Here is a 27226-nt window from a genome sequence, read left to right on the forward strand (position 1 = left end):
ACACAAGAGCACCACGAAGAGCACCACTAAGAGTACCACGAAGAGCACTACGAAGAGCACATAAGAGCACCAGGAAGAGCACCACACCACTAAGAGCACCACTAAGAGCACAAATGCATTTGAGAGAAATCACCAAGAAAATGGAAGATCGAAGATACATGCACATTCATATTTTCGTGCAGAGTAATTTAAATCAAACATAAGTTAAATATATTTTAAGATAATTACAGAAGTAGGGTGCTGTAAAAAAAAATTGCCAATTTTTTTTATGAAATAAAAGGTATTTATTATGTTAACTTAAATGTAATTTATAATTAAAAAAATACACCCAGCAAAATATCAGAGGTAAAGAATTTATTGATATTTCAAATAGTGAAGAGAAATCATATGGACATCATCATCATCATCATCATCATCATTGTTAGTATTATTATTATTGGTGCTGCTGTTTTTGTTATTGTTAAAATCAAACCTATTCACAAATATCATATTGTCATATCTAAGCTGCTGACATGCTGCATGCTATTGACGACGTTAGATTTGTCCCTCAGATCCCTCAGTTACACCCGCCGTCTACACAAGTGAATCCATTCGGACAGCATCTTGTTAAGTCTGCGCAGCAAACGGCCTGGAAAAATTATTACTTGTAGCAGTGATTGTGTGCTCTTATCATAATGTTTCTGACAACAGATTACAGCAAAGCGTTTGTCGTAGTAATAGTACTAGTAGTAGGAGTAGTAGTAACAGTAGTAGTAGTAGTAGTACTACATGCTGTAGCTATGATCATATGGTAGTAACCGTCTGTTTATTAGAACCGCTCCGGTGGCCTAGTGGTTAGAGCGTCCGCCTCGGATGCGGAAGGTCGTGGGTTCGATCCCCGGCCGAGTCATACCAGAGACTTACAAAAATGGTACTAACAGCTGCCTCGCTTGGCGTTCAGCATTAAGAGGTTAGTGTTAGGACTGGTCGGCCTGGTGTCCGGATAATGTGACTGGGTGGGCCATTATGCGACTTGTCTGCGGCATGATGCCCCAGTGCTAGACATCACTTTAAACAGCCACATTGCAGACATCTTAGCGATATGACTGAAAAATTGTTAAAGCTACGTTAAAAAGCAAAATCACAAATCACTCTGTTCATTACTTGTAGCAGTGATTTGCGTGCTCTTATCATGATGTTTCTGACAACAGATTACAGCATAGCGTTTGTCGTAGTAATAGTACTAGTAGTAGGAGGAGTAGTAACAGTAGTAGTAGTACATGCTGTAGCTATGATCATATGGTAGGAACCTGTTTCTTGCTTTCACCTTTTTCAGCTAAGATAATGCTATCTTTTGGAGCTGTTTTTACTTGTCTTGGACAATTGTAACCGTATTTTTTTCTCCTGTACATTTTTAAGTAGTTACAGATAGTAAAGTTAATATAATATTTAATGCCAGCCAGATAGTCCGTACTTTTCTGGGCTTAACACACTTATATCTATGTAGTGTCAGCAACCATAGTGTCAAGGTCAAAAGTGCTGAGAGAAACATTCATACAGAGTATTTATGGACACATGTCACATGACGGTGAGGAGCTAGGCACAGCCTACGATACCTTATCGATTAACTACAACATTTATTTGAAAGGGAAGAGGGATGGGCATTTTTATTTTAGTTCACGGGCACCAACACCGACGTATCTTTGCTGGTCTGCAGTTTGAAGGTATCTTATATTTCCAACAATATGTTCCACTTAATATAAGTAGCCTGAAAATTGTAGTAATTCTGGTAGAATTGAGATTTTTTTTCTGTTTTAGCTAAGTATAAGGACATGCTCCGGTAGGAGCAGTGGCTTAATAGTAGTAGTAGTACGCTGCGATATCTTGCTGATTCAGTGCTAAATATTAGCAAAAGAAAAGGAGAAAAAGGGGGTGGGGACTACTCACATTAGGAAACGAGCAACAACCCCAGCCACTGGCGGTGGAAGCGGCACAACAAGTAGATTCTTCGGGGCAGGAGAAATTGGGATCGGGGCATACTGCGTTAAAAGTAGAAATAGATCTCTTGGGATGAACTAGATGTTTCGCCAGCGGCATTATTTCTATTTTCTGAAAATGTAGAAAGAAAATGAAATGTTGAAAATTACAAATTGTGAATTCGTAAAGGCATATCTCATTAATATATACGATGAAATATAGTATTCCATATCCCGGGAAATTATGTCAATGAAATATTATAATACAAAAAATGGAGCATTGGAAGACTTATCTTCCATTAAATTTATCTGTATGTGTATTTACGTGTGTTTTCTATTTGCATCACCAATTTGCATATAGTTTTTAAATGTACGGGTGACACAAAATCTCTTTAGGATTTCGGAATCACAAATATCACAACCACAATGATCCCAAAACTGAGAGCCAGGGTAATAGACTCGTTTTGGTACATCATCGAAATTATGGTTACAGGTCCCAAAACTTTGGGTCATGGAGATTTTAATCTTCTCAACAGAGAGCACAGTTAATATTCTCAAAAGTTAACTGTGTACACAGTACAAGTATTACTTGGTATGTTTAGATTATGAGATATCTCCTATGATATGTCCTTAACTTCAGAATGTACTAACGTTAGCTTGTTTAGAATGAAACAAAAACCCTACAAAATAACATAAGATGATTAGATGGAGAATTTATGATTGTTTTCTGTTCCAATGGACATGAAGCGTACACTGAAGACTAAACTATATGTCAGTTCGACAACGGCCATCAAACCTCTTTCACAGTTTCCGTAACACATTCGAAACCGGAACACACGAAGCCATTTGGACAGCAGTGCAATCTGTCAATGCAGCAAACAGCCTGAAAATATTAATATTCGGTGTAGTATTCATATTTTATTTCTTTAATCTAATTCAAAGAACGCACAGTTGCTGTAATAGCAGCAATGTCAGCATAGTATTAGTGGTAGTGGTAAGACGTGGAAGACGTTACTACCCTAATGTGATAGTTCTATATTTTCTTGTTTTCTCGTTTTCCGGTTGCGCTCATATAGGACATTTTCTTGTCAGTTACCATTAGTAAATAAAGAAAAGTTTTTTGTTTTTTTTAATATAAAGATTAGACTAATATTTGTTGCCTTCATGTAATAAAGTAAACAGCATAGCTCTTCAAATGATATATCGCAGCATTTTCTGATTTCGATACGTTCCTTTCGTCAGTAAATGTTATACAGTACAGGTAATGTATGCGTTCAGTATCAACTATTTCAGCGACAAGTGTCGTTGCCCAGAATTTGATTACGCATACCTTTAAATGGCGATCATTATCTTTATTTAGAACCTTATACATGCATACATATTCCGTTGGAAAAATTCATAACTTACACGCCCCGACAAATAATGTAGGGTAATACTCAATGTTAAAATACGTAGACATTTTGGGACGAGGTCAACCTCAAGTTGTGATCCAGGACAAACCAGATCGAATGTCGCGCGCTTTGATGTCATACACGCTACGCATGTTGATACGAAACGCAGAGTTATACTGTAACGATTGGACCAGGCGTGTTCTTTTATTGACCCAGTTTAGGACCTGACCACAATTGCAGAATTCCATAGCTTTCAAACATTTTCGTCTGAAGGTTTCTTGATGCTAGTTAAGGTGCAGCGCTAACAATAATCAAGACTGAAAGCACTTGAAGATAGATTGGATTGGCTATACAACAAAAGGAGAAAAAATAAAGCAACAGGGCTAACTAGAATTACAGCAGATATGCTTAAAGCTTTGGGAAAATATAGTGTAGATTAGTAGAACTACAGCAGATATGCTTAAAGCTTTTGGGAAATATAGTGTTTATTGGTAGAATTAAATCATACACGCTTAAAGCTTTTGGGAAATATAGTTTAGATTAGTTGAATTACAGCAGATACGCTTAAAGCTTTTGGGAAATATAGTGTAGATTGGTTGTACGTCATCCTGAATGACTTCCTTAGGAAGGAAAAGTTTCTAGATGATGTAAAAGAAAGTGAAGTAGTGGCTATCTGCAAGCAAAGAGGAGATGTACCCGAATGTAGAAACTACAAAAAGATAAAACATTTGGAAACTGTGTTGAAGGTATATGAAAGAGTGGTTGTAAGACATCAGATTAATGGACAATAGTCATGACAATACGAATAGCTTCATACTTAATTTTCGTTCTCAGGCAGGTAAAAGTAAAGATTCTGTCAGGGACCAACAAGAGATACTGGAATTTCGTAGATTTGGAAAAGGCTTTTGTGCCAAGACATTGTGTTTTAGAGTTTAAGGAAAATGTGAGTTACAGAAAAGCTTATACGAGTCATTAAATTCACATATGAACGTGCAAGAACGATGGTGAAAAGCAGTACGGGACGTAGAGTGGAATTTGAAGTCCACGGGATTTAAAGTCCGAGTTGGTGTTCATCAAGAATTTTGCTTGAGTCCATGGCTATATATACGTGTAATGGATACCGTCATTGTAATTCCCAGGCAAGAGGTACCATAAGACATGAAGAACGCTGATGCTCTGATTGTGGCAGACGACTTATCGACTGACCTTCAGGCGAGATTCATCAGATGAAACAGTGATTTAGAAAGTAAAACTCTTAAAATCAGTCCTAGCAAAACATAACCCATGGTATGCTCAGAGACCGATAAACCGTTGGTAATCACTGACAGCAAAGGAAATGCATTGAAGCAAGTCAAGACACTGAGGTATCTAGAATCAGTGAAAAAAGCTAAGGGGAATACGAGGAGGAAAACAAGCAAAGCACTAACGCAGCATGGCAAAACTGGAAAGAGTTGTTCAGGTGTGGTCTGTGATTGGACGATGTCAGTCCGAGTTAAAGGAAATGTATAGAAAACAATGATAAGACCAGGGCTGATATATGGAGCAGATTATGACAAAAAAGGAGGAAACAAAAAAGCTCATAGGGAGAACATAACTTAGAATGCTACGATGGATACTTGGGATCTCACTTAAAGAAGGAAACGAAATGAAAACATCTGCCGAATACTTGGAAGCTGGAGTAGATTGTGTCACGGACAAGGTTCAGGAAACCAGACGGCATAATAAAAAATGGATGGATGGATCTGAATAAACTCAGACTCTCTGCAAAAATACTGAATGCAGCAGGCGAACCATGTGACTGACCCCCCTTTAGAGAGGGAGTATCAGGCAGCAGAAGAAGAAGAAGATGGTGATGGAGAAAGAAGAACAAGAAGAAGAAAAAGAAGAAGAAGATGATGATGATGATGATGACAGAAGAGTGGAGGAATAATGGTATATAGATAAAACCCGTTTTACATTTAATTACTGATTGGGATTTAAAAAAAGAAATACTGCATAAAATGAGAAAATAAAACAAAATCAAGGAATCTCAAAAGGAATGTTGTCCTTATAAAAACACAACTTTCTGCCCTATAAAGTACGTCAGACATTTGGACCTACATAGGTATTGTTGTTGTTGTTGTTGTAGGGTTTAACGCCATTCTTCAGCACATGATAGGCTATGTATGGCGGCCAGTATTAATGGTGGAGGAAGAACCCGGGAAACTCCGGGAAGAACCACCGACCCACGAGAAGTTACTATAAGTCAAACTTCCAGATATCAATATTAGTGAAGTCGGTTTTGGGTTGCATTAATAGAGCATAGGAATAATGTTGCCTAAACGAGTAACTACGGGTGCTATGGTAGAAGCTCATGCCTCAATGTAAACATTAAAATAGTCTAAGACGCACATCCCTGAAGAAGAAATGTGTTTTGTGGAAAATCTGCCTGTAAGCACAGGATTATTTTGATCAAATCGCAGAGGATTATCTCAGATGAAATAGCATCAGACCAAGCAAAGGTTGTTAATGGAGTACCTTCAGTGAGTGTTTTGGGCCCTATTTTCTTCCTCGCGTTCATAAGTGACCTACCTGCGAGTGTCAAATACAAGACTATTTGCAGACGACTGTATAGTCTACCGGAAATGTAAAGCCCCCAAGAATTGCTAGATGATACAAGAAGACTTGAACAGATTGGCGCTCTAATAATAAACCATCTCAGTCACGAACGGGTACTTCCAAATCTCAATCTGGCGCAACTTATATGAATCAAACTTTTGATAAGACTAATCAGCAATCTTTATCTCTTCCTAAGTAATACTAATGCAAGAAAATAGAGCACGTTATTTCCGATTGATGTAATTTAAAATGATAATAAACCTAATAAAGCTATTACAAATGTTCCTATTTCTAAGAGTCAAGGTCACTGTCATGTATTAAAAGCAATACATGTGTTGGGTCAAACAAAATCAGTCTGATTGTACTAGGAAAACTATCAATGTAAAAACAATATATACCACTGATTGGTCATTCTGCCAAGCATATTCATATTAAAATATTAAGTTACATCGTTTTTTTTATAACAAAGGCATTTGCCTTCAGCTGATAAGTATTGTTCTAGTGACACTGTTTCTATTCCTGGAGCAGAGTTGAAAGCAATGTTTCAAAACACTTTCGATATTGTCATATGTATCAAATAGTCGGTTTACCTCCTTTTCAACTGAATTTTGGATTTACTGTCCGTGGACAATTAAAGTTATTGAAAGAGAAACTTCCTTCAACCAAAGGTTCAGGGATTAATCTTCTTCAATATGTCTCTGATGTCAAATATATATTGTCAAAAGCTTGTAAAGTAGCAAGATCTAGTCACCAATCTACTCGATAAAAAGAAAAAGTTAAAGTATGAATACAATATAAAGAAAAATGTTTTCAGCCTTGTGGTCAACTTTGGATGCTCTGCGCTAAGCATTATGGTCCATATATAGTTAAATTAAATCATTGATCCTAGACGATGGAAATAGAAACAATAATGTCATATAAATATGTTGAAGGAGAATGTTGGTATGCATAGCCATATTAATCATTCAATCAATTGTATTTGTACCTGTCTCACATAGTTAGGATTACAACGATGACGTTCGATCTAACGGTAGTCAATGTGGTTTAACAAGACTTCAGAATTTATACAAATTAGAGAGTATAGACCAAAAACTTTAACATCTGCAGCCACAAGAGAAGAGTGAGTAAAAAAGCTGTTATGTGAATACGAGCACTTGTTTCAGATGATCCAACACCAACAAATACAATCTACTGTGATGATGAAATTGTAGATTCTACAACTGTGAACCAACATCCTTACACTATGAATCCTCTCAAGTTGAAAATGTTTGAAAAAGGAAATTCAACATTTGGTGGAGAATTATTGCATTGAACAAAGTGAACTTGAGTGCGGTTGTCCCTGTATTTTAGTGTCGAAGCCAGATAATACTTTTCATATGTGCATTGACTACAAACAGGTAAATATAGTCACCAAAATAGATTCATTTCCATTACCAAGAATTGATACCTGCCTTTATAAAATTGGAAATACAAAATATATCAGCCAATTTGACCTTTCGAAAGGATTTTGCCAGATTCCGATCTCGGATGGAGCAAAAGAAATTTCAACATCTGTAACACCACTTGAACTTTATCGATATAAAGGAAGCCATCTGGTTAGAAAAATCTTCTTCATCATTCCAGAGTTTAATGAACATGATTGCGTCATGTATAAATCGCAGTCATGTGTGCATATAACGTAATCTGGAAAGATCACCTGGGAACCATTCCGAAATTCTTTGATCGACTTATTGCTACAAGGTGGACAGTTAATTGAAGCCCCACAGCAGCGGTTTTTCATAAATTTTAACATTCTTCAAATCTAACTAATGTTTGAAAGAAAGGAAGTGATTTACTTATCGCTATTTGAAATACTAAAGACCAAAGGTTTGAACGACGTTTAATGTTTAAATTTTCAGTTTAGAATGAAGAGGTGCATCCTGCGTTTCAAGTGGATCTGAGAAGAGTGAAAGTAAACACGTTTGTATATCGTGAACAGTATTCTTGACCACCTTCTTTCCTTTCATTTCATTTCCAATTTATTTATGTGTGGAACAAAGTTATTTATTATAATATCACATAAGGATCACGTACCGTATCCAACATAGCTTGGTGTTGGCTTCTTCTATCTCTATCTTCTATCTGGTGACCTTATCAAAATTGCACTAAACAATATTTAGGGCCAATATCGTTAGAAAGTCACCACTAATCCGGTATTATGGCATATACGAACTTTTGTACGCAACGGAGTAATCGGTGCTTCATACAAAATTGAGTTTGCGGTATTTCTGTTATATTTATGGGACATGTTATGGAACAGGTTCATGTTAAACCTTCTGTAGTAAAGGTTACGGCCACCTCAAAGTGCGTATCAGTTAAAAACAACTGATATAATGTTTGGGGATGACTAGATATTCTAGAAAATGTTGGTCAATTTTTCCATAATTGCTGAACCCTGACAACCTCTTGAGTAAGAGAACAAGTTTTGTTTGTTTGATGATTGTATATGCCTAATCTTCTTAAAATGGGTCGAGTGTGGATTCATCTTCGTGTATGACGATGCCATAATTGCCATTATCTGATCTTGGCCGACTGCAATCAAACCCGGAACAAGCTAGTGCCATCTCGAGCATTCGGGATTACCATTTGATGTCTGGACGTCCTAATCAAAACCATTTACATAACTCTCAGGGTTGCATTTTCAACGACACGCTGCATCACATGATTGGTTTCACGTAACCCAATATAAGTGTGTGCGTCGCATCGATGCCTTCAGTAAGTGCAATCATTAACACCTGAAACGTTTCACAGTCCATGTTGTCATTGGTTATTAGCAGCTGACAAATCGACGTGGCATCGTTGATGACTTATGGTGCAATTTTACCCATTCAGGCGAGCATGACACTTAAGATCTTTGTTCCACATATCGGTACATATTATAAAAATATAATTGATGTATCCAGCGTTGTATTCTTTGATCGCGTCTTTGAAAACGTTCTACTAATTACCATTAACTCTGTCTTTCCCCTTGAATTATCTGCATATCATCGTTTTCCATTCTTCCACGATTCCCACAATGTAGTCTCATAGTTGAAAGTCAGGTTAAGATCAAAATTTATGAAATTATCAACATCACCCCGCAAGTTTCGTCGATGAAGAATGGCAGTGCCGATCTCTAGCGCTCAGAAACGTAACTGGACTGTTGGTACTGTTTCAAGTGTTTCGTTGACTTGATCGGTTGCCACGTTTGCTCTTTAGTTCGCTACTTGTGATTCAGTTTTTTTTTGGCTCACATTTTTCCTTTGGGTATTATTACAACCGCAAACTATGGTTTAGATGTTTTTGCTGCATGGCTTGTGTATTTAGTGAACACCTGTTGTTGTATTCTTATAGCTGCTGCGGTAAATGTAGTTCTGTCTGCGACTTTTGCTACCGTCACTACCATTGCTTTTGTTGGATTGATCAGTGGTAAGAGCCTATGTTATAATTTCATGTTACGTTCTATTGTTGAGCCGTTCGCAATTCAAACGTATCTCTGTCGCTTTCATGGACATATCAGTCATGTCAATAGTAAGTATACGGTTCTTGAACAACTTCCTCGAACACATTTCTGAACTCATCCAAAGAGTAGTCAACACCACACCAAGTCCACTGAATGTTTGCAAGACCATGTGAGTCAATGATGCAAAATAATAATAATAATAATAATAATAATAATGACGTTTTAGAGCGCATAATCTTTAGAAGCTCTAAGCGCTTTATAACATTAGACAACACCTATAACATAAAAACATATATAATGACATGATTGCAACAACAACAGAAATACCATGAAATTAAAAAACATAAGAAAACAAGCTGAAAATATTTAAGGTAGGAAACATTATAAGGTCTTTAAGTTTGTTCATGCAGTCGAAATAGGTGAGTTTTAAGAGCACTCTTGAATGTGATCATGTTGTCTTTGTGTCTAAGTTCAGTGGGCAATTCATTCCACGTTGCTGGGCCATGGTATGCAAAAGAACGTTGTCCATATGATTTTGTTTTCATAGTGGGAATAATGACTATACGATTGTCAGATGAGGAGCATAAGTATCTTGCTGGTGTGTACACATGGGTGAGGTCGGATAGGTATGTTGGACTTGAGTCCGTCTGTGAAACGTAGCACAGAGAAAAAATTATGTGTTTGATTCTGGATCGAATGGATAGCCAGTGTAGGGTACACATTGAAACCTTCCAACATATATGTTCAACATCTTTGCCGAAGGAAACAAATTTTAAGATACATGATGTAACTGTTTGGGACAGCGGAATCATAACATTCCACGCGTGAATTGTCGGCCTGTTCATATCAGCGGTTAACGATTGATACAGCGCCATGAATTCCAAGTTCCACAAATAGGCTCTGATCAATGTAAATGAACAGTTCCAGTTCTGCTTTCCTTAGAGAGCTTGTATTCCAAGTCATCACGGTGAGCAAAGGTAGTTCCTGGTTTCAAGCCTATAAATTCGAAAAGCGGTATCACAAAACATCTCAAATTCATCCGAATACAGCCGTGAGTAGATTCAAATCACGATAGTCACTAAGGTTTTGGAAACATAAAACGCACCAGAGATTGATCACTCGTGTACTTGTAGTGATACACTCTTTAGTTGGTTAGTAATTTGAATTTTTTATGGTTAGCCGTACCATAGAGACTGGCGATTTTAAAACTATATGCGGCTAGGTAGCTAGCAAGCTTGTCCAGGCTGTAATTAAGAAACGTAAGCGGATAAATGAACTTCAAACTGATTAAACCTATACGTCAGGCACTTTTCCATGTTATTTGGAAACACTCGTGCTGAGGCAAATCCTTATCATCAGGTGACTATACATTCCGCGAAGCTTATGAAATACTACGGGAATGTATGTTGCATGTCTGCAGATGCAGAATACATGCGCTAGGTGCGGTTCCTCGTTACCCGCCAGTAATGTGACAGTGATCGCGAACTTTGTCATCAGTCCTAAAGGGAGCATCACAGATACAACAATGAGTGTAAGCGGAACTATCGCGAATGTTTTCACTCGTCATATCTGCGAAGTCTGAAAGCTGTTGTCTTTTCCATTTATCGGTAGCCTCGAGAGATTTAATAAACAGCTCAATTTAATCCTTGCAACGATACATTATTGGTGACTCAGTTGTTCCGTAGCATCTGAAAACACCTTTAAAACGACCTCATGGGACTTTTAAGCAATTTGCCTTGTCTTCGACTGAACTTTTTGAATCTTCAGTTGCCTACGTATTCGTGTTTCATACATACATACGATGTCCGCTTAGATAAAATATGATACGTTCATTCTGCGTTGTACTGGAGAAAATTTCAGAATGTTTTTCCTAGACCTGACATGATTGTTCGTTGCGGATTTCCTCTGACTTCACCGCAGTAAATGGCATGATCTACAAACATATTTTGGATGCCAAGCACATGCATGCAAAGTCTGCACCAAATTGCTTAACGTTGTACTGACTTCCAAAGGATATTATTCGCTGAATGTTCTCTCATCCACATGAAATAATCGACCAAATAGGCCACAGGCCTTTATGCCAAACATATAAATTAAAAGCGATACCAGGATTAAGCTTCTCAAATGTGTGATATCACAGACGTGCATCGAAAATTATGTTACCTAACTGAAGTTCGCCCAGGTGTTGTTTACAGTTTTGGTCAGTATTATCAACTCAGGCAAGAGTGCCCATTTTAAACATTGATTGTCATACTTCTTTCCGCTAATCTCAGCATGCTGCAAGATGTACAGTGGCGTTGTAATGTAACTTGACTTACATAGAGGGTAAATTGGTAAATATGCAGCTGAACTGCGACACATCCATCTATAGTCCTTAGTGACCCTACCTTAATGTAATTTTCCAAAGTCTCGAGAATCATTTCAAGGCCTTTACCGATTTCAACATTGATGATTTCATTGTCTTTAAGGTTCAATATCGTTTGCGTAGAACATGAATCCATGGGTTTAAGATGTTTGATCCAGTATCCTTGTCAAGTTTAAGCGGCATAATCAAGTAGAGAACAAAAGCAATACCTGCTTTAACTCCTGAGGTGCCCGTGTGGTGTAACATGGACGTATCTCTGAAAAACGTTTTACCGAATCTGTACCTGGTTAATTTTTTATCTGAATAATTGCCCGATAATCTTGGCAATCACCACAGAGTGTGTATGCAACTCGAATTCATTGATTTCTGTTTTGTCGTGCTTTTGCGGCAGCCTCTGTAGCAATGTTTGTGCGATATGACAAAGACGTTCTTGCCAGTCGCCAACAATCTGTGTTATTCTGCCCGATTGGCACATGATGGGGTCTTGATAAAAACCGGCCAGTGTTCGAACCCGCAACCTTCCGCATCCGAGGCGGACGCTCGAACCACTGAGGCCACCGGAGCGGTCAGGTGGATCATAGGACCTTCGCCTGCGGGCGCTATAATACTCTTGTACGGTTCCTCATGTTCGGCAAAGCATCAAGCATTATCTAACTGGGCAAAATACAGTATAATGTGGAGTATTCTCTAAATTTGTTCTAATTTGCAATACAGTATGAGTGGCTTGTAAAAGCACACTGCTCAGTCTAATTAATCAGTACCAACTAGATCAACAAATTTTTGTAAAATATGCCAAAAATCAGCCCATATGGTCCATCACTGAGGACCATTATACTGCCATTAGCTGAGTTAAATCCAAGAAAAATAAACGTTAAAAAATTGTTTATAGATCGCAGCTATGGTATGTGCTTCTTTGGACTCTGGAATGAGTTCATAAAATCTAGCCCATTGGGATGACATTAGGTTAATACTGCAATTATCTTTGCAATTAAGAGGATCTTCATTACATTTACTATCACTGGTGACATAATCAGTGCCTTTACTCACTGGCGACTCAGTTAACATCAAATATATAATTTGTACCTGCAAAATAACACATAATAACTTTTCATGTCGTTTGTTTTTAATGATAAACTTGACCATGTTTAAATTTGCTGTTCCTCCAACATAGTTTGTATTTTATCAACACGCTCCAAATAACAACTTAAAATCATATCTTTTTGGCTTCTTTGATTACTCGGTAAAAGACGTAACATTAGAAACGCTCCATTGGTCTGGTAATTTATATCTAGCATTCGACGCACTTATAAATTCTTACATCGATCTCTATGTCCTTTTCCATTTATATATAGAACGGCAATTTTTAATATCAAATGAATTCCTCCGCTCACGTTGAAGGTTTGTGAATCTGTATCTTTGAGAATATAACTATAGCTGTCGACTGCAATCTGTTGGTCTAAAATAACTTACGGTCTATATCGATTACGATGGTTAGGACTCATCCCAATATGAGCCATGTTATGTTTATTTAATTTGGCTTATTTGTAAGCTTTTCTCCGTTATTATATGCTAGGTATATCTCTATATTGTGTGATTCATTTCGGTTAGTAATTGAGTTTAGGGCCTGCCTGATTAATGTCTTGTTATTTTGTAAACAAAATATTACATAACTAATATATCCCTATGATTTTAAGTTAACCAATAAGATCATTAGGAATTGCAAGCGAGCATGTTTACAGATCTAGAGCTCAAGCTCTATTTATTAGAAATTAAGATTGTTCTATAAGAAAATTGTTTACGAAATTGATGGGAAAATAACCCTCATCTCCGTTCTGTTATTGTATATTAAGGTGTTAATGTTTACTTTACAATTAGGCTTTCCTATCTTGACATCAAAAGTAGTGTCAGTCTTATTGCTATGTTCAGTTTTAATTTGAAAGGACTATTATTTAAATTATTCATTGGTACTTTAAGGGCAAAACCACTATTTTGGAATTATTGTGAATTCATTCAAATATATTTTGAATTGTGTCGTAATGATCCATAAACACTATTAGCATAAAGACATTATTCCGGGCTATTGGCGCATCATCAGATTAAAAAATGGAACTGAATTGAACACCACTAGATTTCATTCGAAATACTTTTGGAATTGTCATACAACCTTTAGGACTATTTGGGATTTAATTCACAATACTGTATGTATTGTTTAAAGTTTTGTATTGTATGCTAACGAAATAAATTATTTGATGCATTTTGCAAAACTTGTTGGTTTTCGCTTTTTTTTCTGTTACTTATTTTAATGCCATATAGTCTTAACAACCTCTCGTGTGCCAAACGATATACTAGTAGGCCCAGAGGTTGTCTGAGACAACAACATGCGTTCTCAAATAATTGTATCCCCTGTATAAAACCAATGTGGGAAGCTGCGCCATTTTCAGTTATTGCTAGCCCTTTCACCCACAATAATCCAAGTAGCATTTCCTATTGGTTAATCTGAATCGGCTGTTGTCTAATGTCAAGACATGTAGAATCCAGCCAGTAATATACATTTGTTACTTAAGTTTATGTTACATCAAGTAAACTACTGGCACGCGAAATATAGAATTTAACACACCCTTATACAAAAATAGACTGTGACAAACCTACAGACGGAATGCAAATTTTGATCAAATCGTTTGTAGTGATAATTACAAAATATCAATCCATCTCCAAGAACTGGTAACTGCAAAGATCCTAAACTTAGGTCTACAATACAATTTCCAATAATGTATAATCAAGCATATATTTGTTCCTCCACTCGTGCTCAGAGACTAGATATATAATGGCAGTGTTTTTATATAATTTTGTTAATAATCTGGGTTGAAGACTTCTACTCCACATGACTATCCATTTGCAGGACCGCTTGGTGATAACGTTCGCGATACAGGCTCGAACGTGGGTTCGCATGAGTATGCGCGTAATTGAGAACAAAATCACGTGGAGTAGAAGGCTTTATCCCGTATCAGCAACAGAAATCTGAAACCGCTATTATCTGTCAACTATATTTATGACAATGTGTGTTAGAAGATCACGAAAAGCTGCTATATCTTACTGTACAATTTAGCCAAAGAGAAGGTAGAGACCACTTATAAGAATAGCATGCCTATGCATTGTCAGTGGATGAGGCACACATATCGGTTCCTTGACACAGCTTACTCGCAAGGGACGATTGCATTCTTTTTTTTCTGGCACATATTCATGGCATGATAATTTAAATGTTTTATTTCGACTTATCTTTATCAGATGTGCAAACAATTTTTATGTACTGATCATATTTAACATTATCCTAAAACTTTCAAATTATATTCAACAAAGTAAGCGTAATACCTCTTCAAAAGGTATATCTCAAAACTTTCTGACCTCAGTAGGTTTTTATCTGTTATTAGTCATCCATAACAGCATTAAGATCGAATCAGCTAAGTGAGACAATGCTAGGAATATTCCTGAAACGAAATGTAATATGAGTTGAAAGATTTCACACGGATGCGATATCTTACTGTTTTAGTAGTAGACGTTAGTAAAAGTAAAAGAGCAGAGGTCGGACCTACTTACATTAGGTGATGGGCAACATCCCCATCCAGTGTCAGTTGAAGAAGGGCAACAAGTTTCAGTTCCCGGGCAAGATAATGTGGGATCGGGGCATACAGAGTTAACTGTAGAATTAAATGGCGTTGGTACCATTGAAAGTTTCATTGATGGTATTGCTTCAGTTTTCTGAAAAATGGAAAATGAAAACGGGATTATGAAAATGGCAATGATGATAATGAAAATTTTAAATGTGTAGTTAGTTGTTTAGCTTCAATTTATAGACGAAAAATTTTGAGATGATATATACACGGCTGTGAGAGTTGATACATGCACGGCGGTGAGATGATACATATACGGCGGTGAGAGATGATACATATACGGCGGTGAGAGATGATACGTACACTGCGGTGAGATGATACATATACGGCGGTGAGAGATGATACATATACGGCGGTGACAGATGATACATGCACAGCGGTAAGAGATGATACATGCACGGCGGTGAGAGATGATACATACACTGCGGTGAGAGATGATACATACACTGCGGTGAGAGATGATACATATACGGCGGTGAAAGATGATACATATACGGCGGTGAGAGATGATACATGCACGGCGGTAAGAAATGATACATGCACGGCAGTGAGAGATGATACACGGCGGCCCAATTGCTCAGGTACATAAGTCAATTTTGTAAGATGTATATGCACAAAATTCTTTGAAACAAATACTGTATTCAAATTATAAACTACTGACTTCATAACTATGTGATAGTATTTACTTTTATCAAAAAATTCCAAGTTTAGTTAGAATTGAAACTGGTATAAAACGTTTATATAAACTGATTCTATACATTCTGCAAGTCATGGCTTGTAATATAAGCAAGTCATGACTTGTAATATAAGCAAGTCATGGCCTGTCATATAAGCAAGTCATAACCTGTCATATAAGCAAGTCATGGCCTGTCATATAAGCAAGTCATGACCTGCAATATAAGCAAGTCATGGCCTGTTATATAAGCATGTCATGGTCTGTCATATAAGCAAGTCATGGCCTGTCATATAAGCAAGTCATGTTCTGTCATATAAGCGAGTCATGGTCTGTAATATAAGCAAGTCATGGCCTGTCATATAAGCAAGACATGGTCTGTCATATAAGCGAGTCATGGTCTGTAATATAAGCAAGTCATGGCCTGTCATATAAGCAAGTTATGGCCTTTTCATATAAGCAAGTCATGGCCTGTCATATAAGCAAGTCGTGACCTGCAATATAAGCAAGTCATGGCCTGTTATATAAGCAAGTCATGGTCTGTCATATAAGCAAGTCATGGCCTGTCATATTAGCAAGTCATGGTCTGTCATATAAGCGAGTCATGGTCTGTAATATAAGCAAGTCATGGCCTGTCATATAAGCAAGTCATGGCCTTTTAATATAAGCAAGGCATGGCCTGTCATATAAGCAAGTCATGGCCTTTTAATATAAGCAAGTCATGGCCTGTGATATAAGCAAGTCATGGCCTGTCATATAAGCAAGTCATGGCCTGTCATACAAGCAAGTCATGGCCAGTCATATAAGCAAGTCATGGCATGTCATATAAGCAAGTCATGGTCTGTCATATAAGCGAGTCATGGTCTGTAATATAAGCAAGTCATGGTCTGTCATATAAGCGAGTCATGGTCTGTAATATAAGCAAGTCATGGTCTGTCATATAGGCAAGTCATGGCCTGTCATACAAGCAAGTCATGGCCAGTCATATAAGCAAGTCATGGCTTTATCATATAAGCAAGTCATGGCCTGTCATATAAGCAAGTCATGGCCTTTTAATATAAGCAAGTCATGGCCTGTCTTATAAGCAAGTCATGGCCAGTCATATAAGCAAGTCATTGCGTGAACATGAATAGCTTTCGTACTTTTAAAATTTACTTAAATGATGTAAACATTAGTAAATGCATACTCATATATATATTTATGAGTAAATGTGTATCGCTAACAACAAACGTGAACAAGTTCCGTGTTCTAAATGGCATAACTTGATGTGATGTGGCTGCTTAGGTCATAATATCTTACACTGACAAATACTAATTGTAATTCCTATATTGGTAGTTAAAATAAACAGAAAAAAAAACAATATCACCGACGTTATGAACATATATTTTGAGGTTTTATATAATACGCAGGCTTAGAAATGGGCAATATTTAGTAATCAATTAGATCTAACGTCTGACTGTCACTTTTTATTTTCACTGACATGTTGGAGTGACCTACTTTGAGCAAAAGGAACTCCACAGGACCTTTTCAGATTTTGACAATATGGCCATCGCGCTGATTAAGTCGACTACGACTTGGTGGGGAAGTTTCTAAATATCAATATATACCCCTCCCTACAGCCTTAATACTGGCTACATTCTTTAACTATGGAGATGGGTCGGGTAAGGAAAAAAATATATAAAATATTAGAAACGTTCTAGAAATATTCATGTAGCATGTATGTATCTTACTTAACTCAGATTGCTTTATCTATGTAAATAATATATCAAGTTTAGTGTGATAATTATATATATATATATATATATATATATATATATATATATATATATATATATATATATATATATAGAGAGAGAGAGAGAGAGAGAGAGAGAGAGAGAGAGAGAGAGAGAGAGAGAGACGTGTGTGTGTGTGTGTGTGTGTGTGTGTGTGTGTGTGTGTGTTTTATGCATACCTTTTCACTTGTCGGTTCATTGTGCATACGATTTGCCAGTGTTTGAACCAAACACACCGTCAATAGAACGAACAGCATCTTCAGAAAAATCAAATAATGTTAACAATGATGTGGAGTCGGTGAAAAAGGAGGATGAAACGAAACAAATACTGATTTATTGATAGATGAATGTTTAAATAAATATCAACAAATGATGGAATATCTTTTGCCGATGCTAAGGAAATGTACTACCTTGTACACGTCAGCCAAACTAGGTAAGTGTGCACATAGTACGATATTGTAAGCCGCCCGTACGTTAACCACGTAGAGAGATAGAGGCAAAGAAATACAGAGACTGAGAGACAGAGACAGACAGACAGAAGACGGATGACTATGATTCTACGAACAGTCTCGGGGGTAGGGGTGGGTTACAGTTTGTAAACTGTTGAGATCATATATATTCAAAGCTAGATCGTATTGTAAGACAGCTGAAGGCAGTACAGCCAAGGCCATAGGAATACGTGTTCCAAAACCATGTTTAAAAATAATTATGCCAGTAGAACCTGCGACATGTTACTATTTGTTTGCAATGAAACAACGACCCACCCACCCACGCCTTCTCCGACCAAGTTAGTATATGAATATCTGTATCAAAAGAACAGCAACCATAAAAAGGAAGATTAATTTGAAAGACTAGACAATACAAGCTTCTGAGTGTTAAATGCGTGAATTATAGAATATATAAAAAGTTTTACAAATGTCACAGGCTATTTTTTTTAAAACTTTAATATAGATGTCCAGGAATAGAAAATCACCAAATGGTGCTTTCAGTTGATTGAGACGTGCAGATCGTAAGGCATACTCTATAACCCATATTACACCCATCAGTTTGACGCGAAATGATAGGTTACTGCATTTGTATGGAAAAATATGAACGAGTTTTGGAATGAAATGCTGCACGAACTTGTGAGTGCAGTATTCTTCCGACGAAACGAGTTCATATTTTCCCATACAAATGCAGTAACCGTTTTATTATATGCTCATTTTTTTATTCTACCTAAGGTTTAATTATGTAAACAAAATACACTACAAGAAACAATGTAAATGAATGAATGATGTATTCCAAACTAAATACACAAGCGCAGATTTGTTATTACACAATGACATTGTTATTAATGCGCACATAACTCCGCCCAGATAAATTTGAACTTAGTCGCGCGCTCGACATAACTTTCGAAAGAAAATGGCGTGTCTAGTTAAAATTGAAATTTGCAGTCATGTTGTGAATGAATGCGCATTGCATCAACTGTTCCATCGTATCTGGAATGAATATATTTTGGTATTTTGTTTCGATTCGACGAAAGTTTGTGATTTTGGACTGGATTCATCTGTGCAAATTATACATGAAATACATCGGATTGAAGTGGCGCGGGAGAAGCGTGTTTACGTCTGCAAATGTGTTTCTGTTTCTGTCATTGAATGTTTGAAATCACAGTGTGGGAAAAATAAGAAGTCTTTCAATTGCAATTATCAAAAAGACGCCATGGAATGTAATGCTTATTTCATTTTGAGTGCAGTAAGTAGGATGCAATTGCACTTATCATCGAAATTACAGCACAATTTCGAAATGGGTAATCCAGATGGAAATCCGATGACATGGTTCATGTAATTCGGATTTGCAGAATTAAGAAAATACATTTTGAGGAAATCCAGGATGTAAAACTGTAAGTATATTTTATTTTGCCATTCTTATCACCAGCTAAAGAAAACAGTATATGCCTTGTCTCTTGTATGTTATTTGTAAGGACCTAATCTTCCGTCATTTATATAATGTAGCTAGCCTAAATCCGTAACATTGTATCAACGCGGAATGTGCCAAAACAGCTGGGGTTTTTTGCAGTCCACGAAACATGTTTTAGTTCATTCAGAAACAAATTTAAACAACCACAACGTAAAGAGCCTCTCACGCGAGTGTACATGATTTGTTTACAAATCAAAAGTGCTGGCGTCTGAGTCTATTGTTTGTTTCCTTTATTCACGTGAATGCTATATGTGTATTGTCGCGCGCGTTCAGTATCTGGGAATATTGAACGATTCTGACAATGTAAAGTTAACGGGGAAAAAAATGAGCATATAATAATAAAAGTTATTTTATTCATACATAAGCTGAAGAAGCTCTATTGAAAACCAGGATAAATAGTGAGAAAAACTTGCGAAATGTGTTCTCTGTAAAAACTAAACCATGCGCAAAGTGAAAATAACGGACATGCCTTATCGATGCGCATTTCAAATTGTCCACACATATTCAACTATTATTACAGGAGGTGTTCGGAATTACCAGTATATCGGTTTTACCGCTGTATTATTAGTCGATAGTAGAAATGATATTAACATCAGGTTGTTATTGTCATGACAAAATAATGCAATTATTATTATTAATATTATTATTATTATAAAAGAGTTGTATTTGTCACAACTTTATTTTGAATAATGCAATAATAATAATAATAATAATAATAATAATAATAATAATTATTATTATTATTATCATTATTATTATTATTATTATAAAAGATTTTATATTTGTCACAACCTGTTTTGAACAGTACAAATATAATTATATTTAAAATCCTTCAATCACATGTACGATAGGTGTCACGTATGCTAGCGTGATGGTAAAATGGGATGTTTTGAAAGATATTCCGGCCAAATCCAACTTTTGGGAGCAGGCTTCGTTTTCACCACTTTCTACTTTTGTCGAGTACTCTAATATCAGCACAGTGTTTTTCATTGGAATAAGAAAATAAAGCAATACAGTTATTTAATAGATATTATATCGCATTATATTGCATTATTTGCTACTGAGAGATAATTAGAGCAATATATTTTTTTATATAATGACCGACGGAAATTTAAATAAAAAAGTTAGGCCCCTGCCCTAGAACATTTAATTGCTGGTCCCTAATAGTATCGAGTATAACGTGGTAACTATGGCCCTTAATATCTTCTGAAAACGCGTGTTTAACAACAACAATATTTAATAAAGAAAAGCATAGCCTCATCATAAAGAGAACACACCTTTACCTATATTTCAAATAAGTAAAAACATCAAGACTTCTCCAAACCAGTATCTCGTATAATCGACAAACATACCTCCCAGAAATGGTCTTTTTCAGGCAGCTAATAAGCTCTATTATAAAATAACCCCACATTCATCCCTTGATACACCCACATTTTTTCATTATTGAAACCGACCCTGTTTCATAACGCAGTTGAAGTAATTGCTACTTTTTAAAGCTGACCAAACCCTATTCCATCCTAGCACCATTTTAAAGAGACCTCACTTTACCCAATGACTTTAAAAAAGTAGCACTTGAACAACACCTTCAAAAAAAGATTTTTGAGGTTCAATTAAAAAAGAACTTGGTATATCCAATATAAATCTCGTCGATAACAAATTTTGAAATTAGATCAATATTTTTTTTTAATAAATCTTTACAACCCAGCGCTCAGCAAGAAATTCCTTACCTTGAGTCTTATGGCTGACACCCGATTTTAATTTCTTGACTTTTTTGATAATCCTTGTTTTCCGTCAGTATTTCACTTTAAAACCACACTAAAGAAACTGAACGGTTTTGCGGACTCTCTACCGCTTATACTCAAAAGAAAAAAGCCACGTGACTATGAAACTCAGAAACTTGTGTCGTCAACATTGAAAATGTCAGGGAGAGATATTGTGCAAATCGTGATGAGAGGTCAAGATAGAGATGATATTAAATGTGGCGCATAAGTATACAACACGAATATCTATAAATGGTTCTGAGCTGTTGATAGTTTGCTAAAGTCTTGCTTATCTTGTCCTCGCCTTCCCCGCCCTCCCCCCCCCCCATTATACACCTACATACAAATAATTATTTATTTTTAACCTCAAAATGTTCGATTCGTTTTAAACCATAGTCTGTTGAAGAGAAATTTCATACAAGGCGTAATTTAACTTACTCGATAGTATGTAACATTTTACACCACAGGGATGACATAAAACACAGTAAAAATTTTCACGATTTAAAGATTTTTAATATACAACTCCTCTTTCAGGAAGCTATGCCTTCGGCAAGATTTTCTATAAAATCTTTGATTTGATATCTATCAGTAATTGAATTCAACTTAACACATCAATGGTACAATGCCCAAAGAAATGTTAAACAGAACCTGAACGTGTGCTGAACATATATCTGGGCATTCAATACAGTAAGTTGTAAAGGGCTACAAGTGTATTGGAGAACAACTGATCAAGAAAATGCAAAATACCAGAGATCCTAATGGTGTGTACGTAAATGAGATTAAAATGGTATTACAGAGGAAGAAATTAAAAGTTTATGGGAGGAAATTAACAAAGAATTAAATGTATACTTGATATAAGAGTGAATGGAGACTGAATCTATTCGTACAAGAAAAACAAAGAATAATCTGCACTTTTTTTTTTCTTCAAATAATGGACATAAGGAACATGCATAAATATAATTCTGTTTATATAGACCTCGTATTCATACTGGAAGATAGATACGGCCCAAAGTTGTTACAAGGTTAAATCAATCATATGGGATATTTCATCTGTATTGTAAATAAGCAAGGTCCAAGAAGAACATGTGCCACACAGTCTTGGTTTATGTACCAGATACTATCAAACAATGACTAAATTCTAGAAAGGATAAAAACCACACGAGTGATGACTGAGTACTACGGTGACCATGGTTAATCATTGTTACTGAGATATATGAATTTGAAAATAGTTAACATTGTCAGATCCAGCACAATTGTAGATAACTCGAAAGATTCTTTAGAACTTGGATTAAACCTTTCCATTAAGAACCATGTAGAAATGAACGGCATTCCAAATGCTTAGAAACAGCATGTGACAAAATGACAGAAATGGTAGCGGACAATAAAAGAAGACGCATTATGCAAAGACTGCGTAGTGAGGAATCATGGCGATAACATGCCCATTGTCAGATCGGCAAATAGACGTTCAGATGACACATGCCAATTTAGGAGCAACCATAAAGAATCTGTACCATGAAATAAACAAAATCTTATATTGATGCCAATGGTGAAAGAGAATATATTACATTTTAAGAAATTTTCGGAAGTCTGGTTAAGGTCCGATTCGAACACTTAAGCGCATTCTGCACGCGTGACTCTCGTCACAAAAACAATCAAACAAAGATAGCAATCCACATAAAGGTTAACAGAAATATTCAGCAAGAAAAGATAAAAATTAAGCAACACGCCTAAACTAACGTTCTCTTCAATAACCTCCAGTATATCCTAGTCTTGTTTTATTCAAATCGTCTATGCATCCTGATAGTATCATACCACTATTGTTTTCCTCTGCTATCCATAATAAAAACTTTTACAAATTTGATGTGTGTACTAAGATAGTTGGTATCGTCATCAAATGTATATTACAGCTATTGTTACAACTTTTCTTAAAATAGTTCAGTCTTTTATCTTATTGTACTATGTAAAGGTTTTAATCTTTTTACGCATCTTGTATTAAATAAATTTTCAAGTTTGTAAGAAATTAAACTGATTGTGGTGTTACGCTTTCAACGCTTTTTCTTTTTTCTTGTAATACAGCTCTTTCACTTTGTCATTGCTGATGTTTTAAGTTTTTTTAAATAAATCTCCTGAGTCTGATTTTCATAGATGTCAGCATTATTTTTAATAGATTGTCTCTTCGAATTAATAGCTTTTACATCACTTATATATCCCATAATTCCATCCCATCTCCATGTATGTGGTAATGACGATTTAATTCCAGCTCTTTTCATAGCAATCATCTTTAAAATTTTCTTCTTTTCTCACCGGTCATCTAGAAGGTCGTTTGTATCTATTATCTACATCTTTATTTACTCTACTACTTTTATTGGTTGTTTGTAACAATATGTTTAAGCCGATAACCTACACGGTTTCTACTCCTATTGGTATTTGTCTCTTTCCCTTGGGTCACCGAATGTTTCTAAAGGCTCAGTGATAGGTTTACTAGTACGTTCTAGCCTTGGTTTAATGTTAATACAATTTTTTTCATTTTTTTTATTTCATCACCTTCGTCATTGTTTGCCATTTATTGTCCTGAAAAAAATACATAAATAAACTCCCCGTTGCATCCATACTGATTTTATAGCTATAAAGGAGATACGTACAAGCGAAAACCATAATGTTAATTCACGAAAGGAAAATACATTACTAATAGCCGTATTTCTAAACACATACCTTAAAGGTGCGCCTTCGAAACAATGTATTAAGTACAACAAAGATTTTAGCATAGCCGTCTAAAAGAAAACCTACAAAAATATAAAGTATTTAAACTTTCACTCTAATGAGTTGAAACGATGACTAGAAAATACATCACAAAGACATACAAAATCTTGGGAATAAGTAGAAATGTTAAAATATCAAAGTCATTGTGAAACGTTCAATTAAGCGCATTGATGTAACTGGCATTCAAAGGTATTCTTATTAATTAAAGAATATTACATGGTATCAGACTGAATGAGGCGCATCACCATTTGGCTGCACTGACTGTAATTGTGCTTACATTGTCACCTGTCCAGTTAGAAAAGGCAAAGGTCGAGTTACGCAGAAGACAACGTGTAACGGAGGTACAGCATCTGCAAAGCAGAATAAACCATCAGAAGGAAATATAATTCATGATAATATATTTGAGAAATAAATCTGTCCTGGTTGCATTCTTGTTGATGCAGTTTTGACATTAATAACAAGTGTTAAAAGTGGCAACAAAAAGTCTCTGTCAATGTTACAATCAAGTCGCTGGTATAAACTAGCCAATACGTACACTGCATATGCAAAGTCTGCCTTCTTCACACGGACAATAAATGTACGGCACAACAAATCAATATGTTGAAAAATCTCCACAATAGTTATGACTTCAATGTTTTCAGTTTTCTATTGTGTTAATTTATATATTTCTCCCATGACATGGTATCATGTTTATATTTTATTTTCCCAATAGAAATCTTGCTTTCTCTGCTGTTGCGGTCCAAAATGTCAAACGCGGCTCGTATGCTAACATAGTCAATGCCGAGTTTTCGTCGTTGGCACCTTAATACTCTGACATTGTGAGACATAATGCTTTAACATTTTAAGTAAGGAATATAGTAACTTTATCTGGAAAGACCACAAAAACAGCATGTTAACCACGTTTAACAGGCAGCAGTTACCTCCAGCATATGTACCAAGACGTTATTTATAAGTGCTTTGGAGGTTTGGAGGCTCAGGTAGCTTCGCTAAAAGCAGCAACATCACTGTCAAGTTACTTGCAAAATCCGCGTTTGCGTTTTCTGGGTCCGCTTACAAACCTGAACGTCTTTGCTCCGTATGGACCACATCTTTTAGTGATCACAGCTTTACCATTACTTGTTGTACCCGCGTTTTCATGCAGAATCATGCACAATATGAAGATATTACGGAACTATAGAGGCGGGATAGTCAACATAGCTTCACGCAATATAGAAGCCTTTATGGTCATTGTCTTCTCCTTTCAACCAATACCCATGCTATCCAAGCATGATGACAAGTTTCCAAACTATTTTCATGAGTTGATTATAGGCCCGACTAGATCAAGGAAAACCCAGCTGTTGTTGAATATGATTTCGAGATGGTTAAATTGGGATAAGTTGTACATAATTGCTCCATCAACGGATAATCAACTGTGTTAAAAAGTGCTCGGATATTTAACAGTAGTCCTTCCGTTGTCGATAAAAAGCAAAACGTTCGCAACTGATCAAGTTCATTCCAGTGGCGACCTTCATTCATGTGAGGATAATCTTGTCGTGTACGATGATATTGTCTTTGAACACCAAGACGATAAATCCATAATATTTTCCCGTGGTAGACAGAGGAACACATGCGTGATCTATGTGAAGCAACAACATTCCAGAATGCCTAAAATAACCCGCAACAATTGTAAGATGATGATATTTCGCGGCATTGACGGGCAAGGACCTGGTGTTTGTTGTTGAATGCTCGTTAGATCAGTTTCGAAGTATATTTGCAGGGGTCACCCCAGACACACATAGATGAACAAACATTTGCACCGCTCATCGAAACAATACAACAGATTGTAGCCACGGCTTTACCAATTACAGAAGTAACCTATGACAACGGATGCTTTAGAAACAGATTAAAGTGTCTCAGAATTGCAAACGCAATGTTCGGAAAAGTCAAGCCAAAGCCTGCCTTGGAGAAAAAAATCGCAGCTAAAGAAACCAGAATCAATGAGGACAAATTTTACAGACACAACATACGAATCAGTTGCCACAGCAACTGAAAACAAAGAATAGGAAACACAGCACTAGAAGAGCTAAGTTATGTTTCAGAGCGCGAGAGACTGTCGCCTTGATTTTCTTTACCGAAGAAACTCGAGAGATGACTTTTCAAAGTCCCATGCATTCGCTGTTCCAGGACCACCCCTCCTTCTGCTGAGATAATATGTTTCTGAACCCGGTCGCGAAAAAGAAAAAGGAAACATCGTGATAGAATGACCCAAACGTATATTTACAGATTTTATTGGAATGCAAAACTCACCGGCAAGAAGTGGAAAGATATTAAAGCCGCCGCTGAAGAAAACTGCATGATGCATGAATTCAATTCGGACATAAATTATACTTATAACTAACGCAATTCGTATACCGACTACGAGTTCTGAGACAATTCGTCGCGAAATTAATGCTGTATAAACCAATTGATTGTAAACACAACTCTGAAAGGAACGTTTATGATCAGGACCTCTTCAATGAAACTAGAATATTATGTGTCTTTTTCTATACAAAACACTGCGGGGAAAGGTCGCACACTGGATATCAAACTCGGAACGAGTTTATCCCAGTTCGCCTAATATTTGATATCAAATATTTGGGGCTTCCCCACAAATAATTCGCTTATGTTGTTGGCAGACAGTGGCGCAGTTTGCTTTACTTCCCACCGGCGCATACGAGATTGAATCAATAAAAAACAAGATTCGAAGACAAATCACAATGATCACTGGAAAAGAACATAACATGTTTACACGTAAATACGAGGGCATACTCGTCTATGCTACCTCAATTAAATCTCCAGAGTATGCGGTTGGTATTGTGCAGT

The 27226-nt window shown here is 36.4% G+C and overlaps 1 protein-coding gene across 1 annotated transcript; it reads right to left on the reverse strand.

Annotated features, from left to right (window-relative positions):
• Positions 1-339: 339 nt before the first annotated feature.
• Positions 340-21748, reverse strand: LOC149775956 (progranulin-like). The gene is made up of 6 exons (XM_089941795.1): positions 21593-21748; positions 18086-18163; positions 15385-15546; positions 2752-2838; positions 1927-2088; positions 340-628 (listed from the first exon to the last, which is right to left on the reverse strand). Exons 2-6 carry the CDS (start codon positions 18161-18163, stop codon positions 557-559), a joined length of 561 nt encoding a protein of 186 aa, XP_089797921.1. The 5' UTR covers positions 21593-21748; the 3' UTR covers positions 340-556.
• Positions 21749-27226: the final 5478 nt, after the last annotated feature.

This window comes from Sinohyriopsis cumingii, chromosome 18, assembly GCF_028554795.1.
Source record: "Sinohyriopsis cumingii isolate HCF-2022 chromosome 18, ASM2855479v2, whole genome shotgun sequence".
Taxonomy (NCBI): Eukaryota; Metazoa; Mollusca; class Bivalvia; order Unionida; family Unionidae; genus Sinohyriopsis; species Sinohyriopsis cumingii.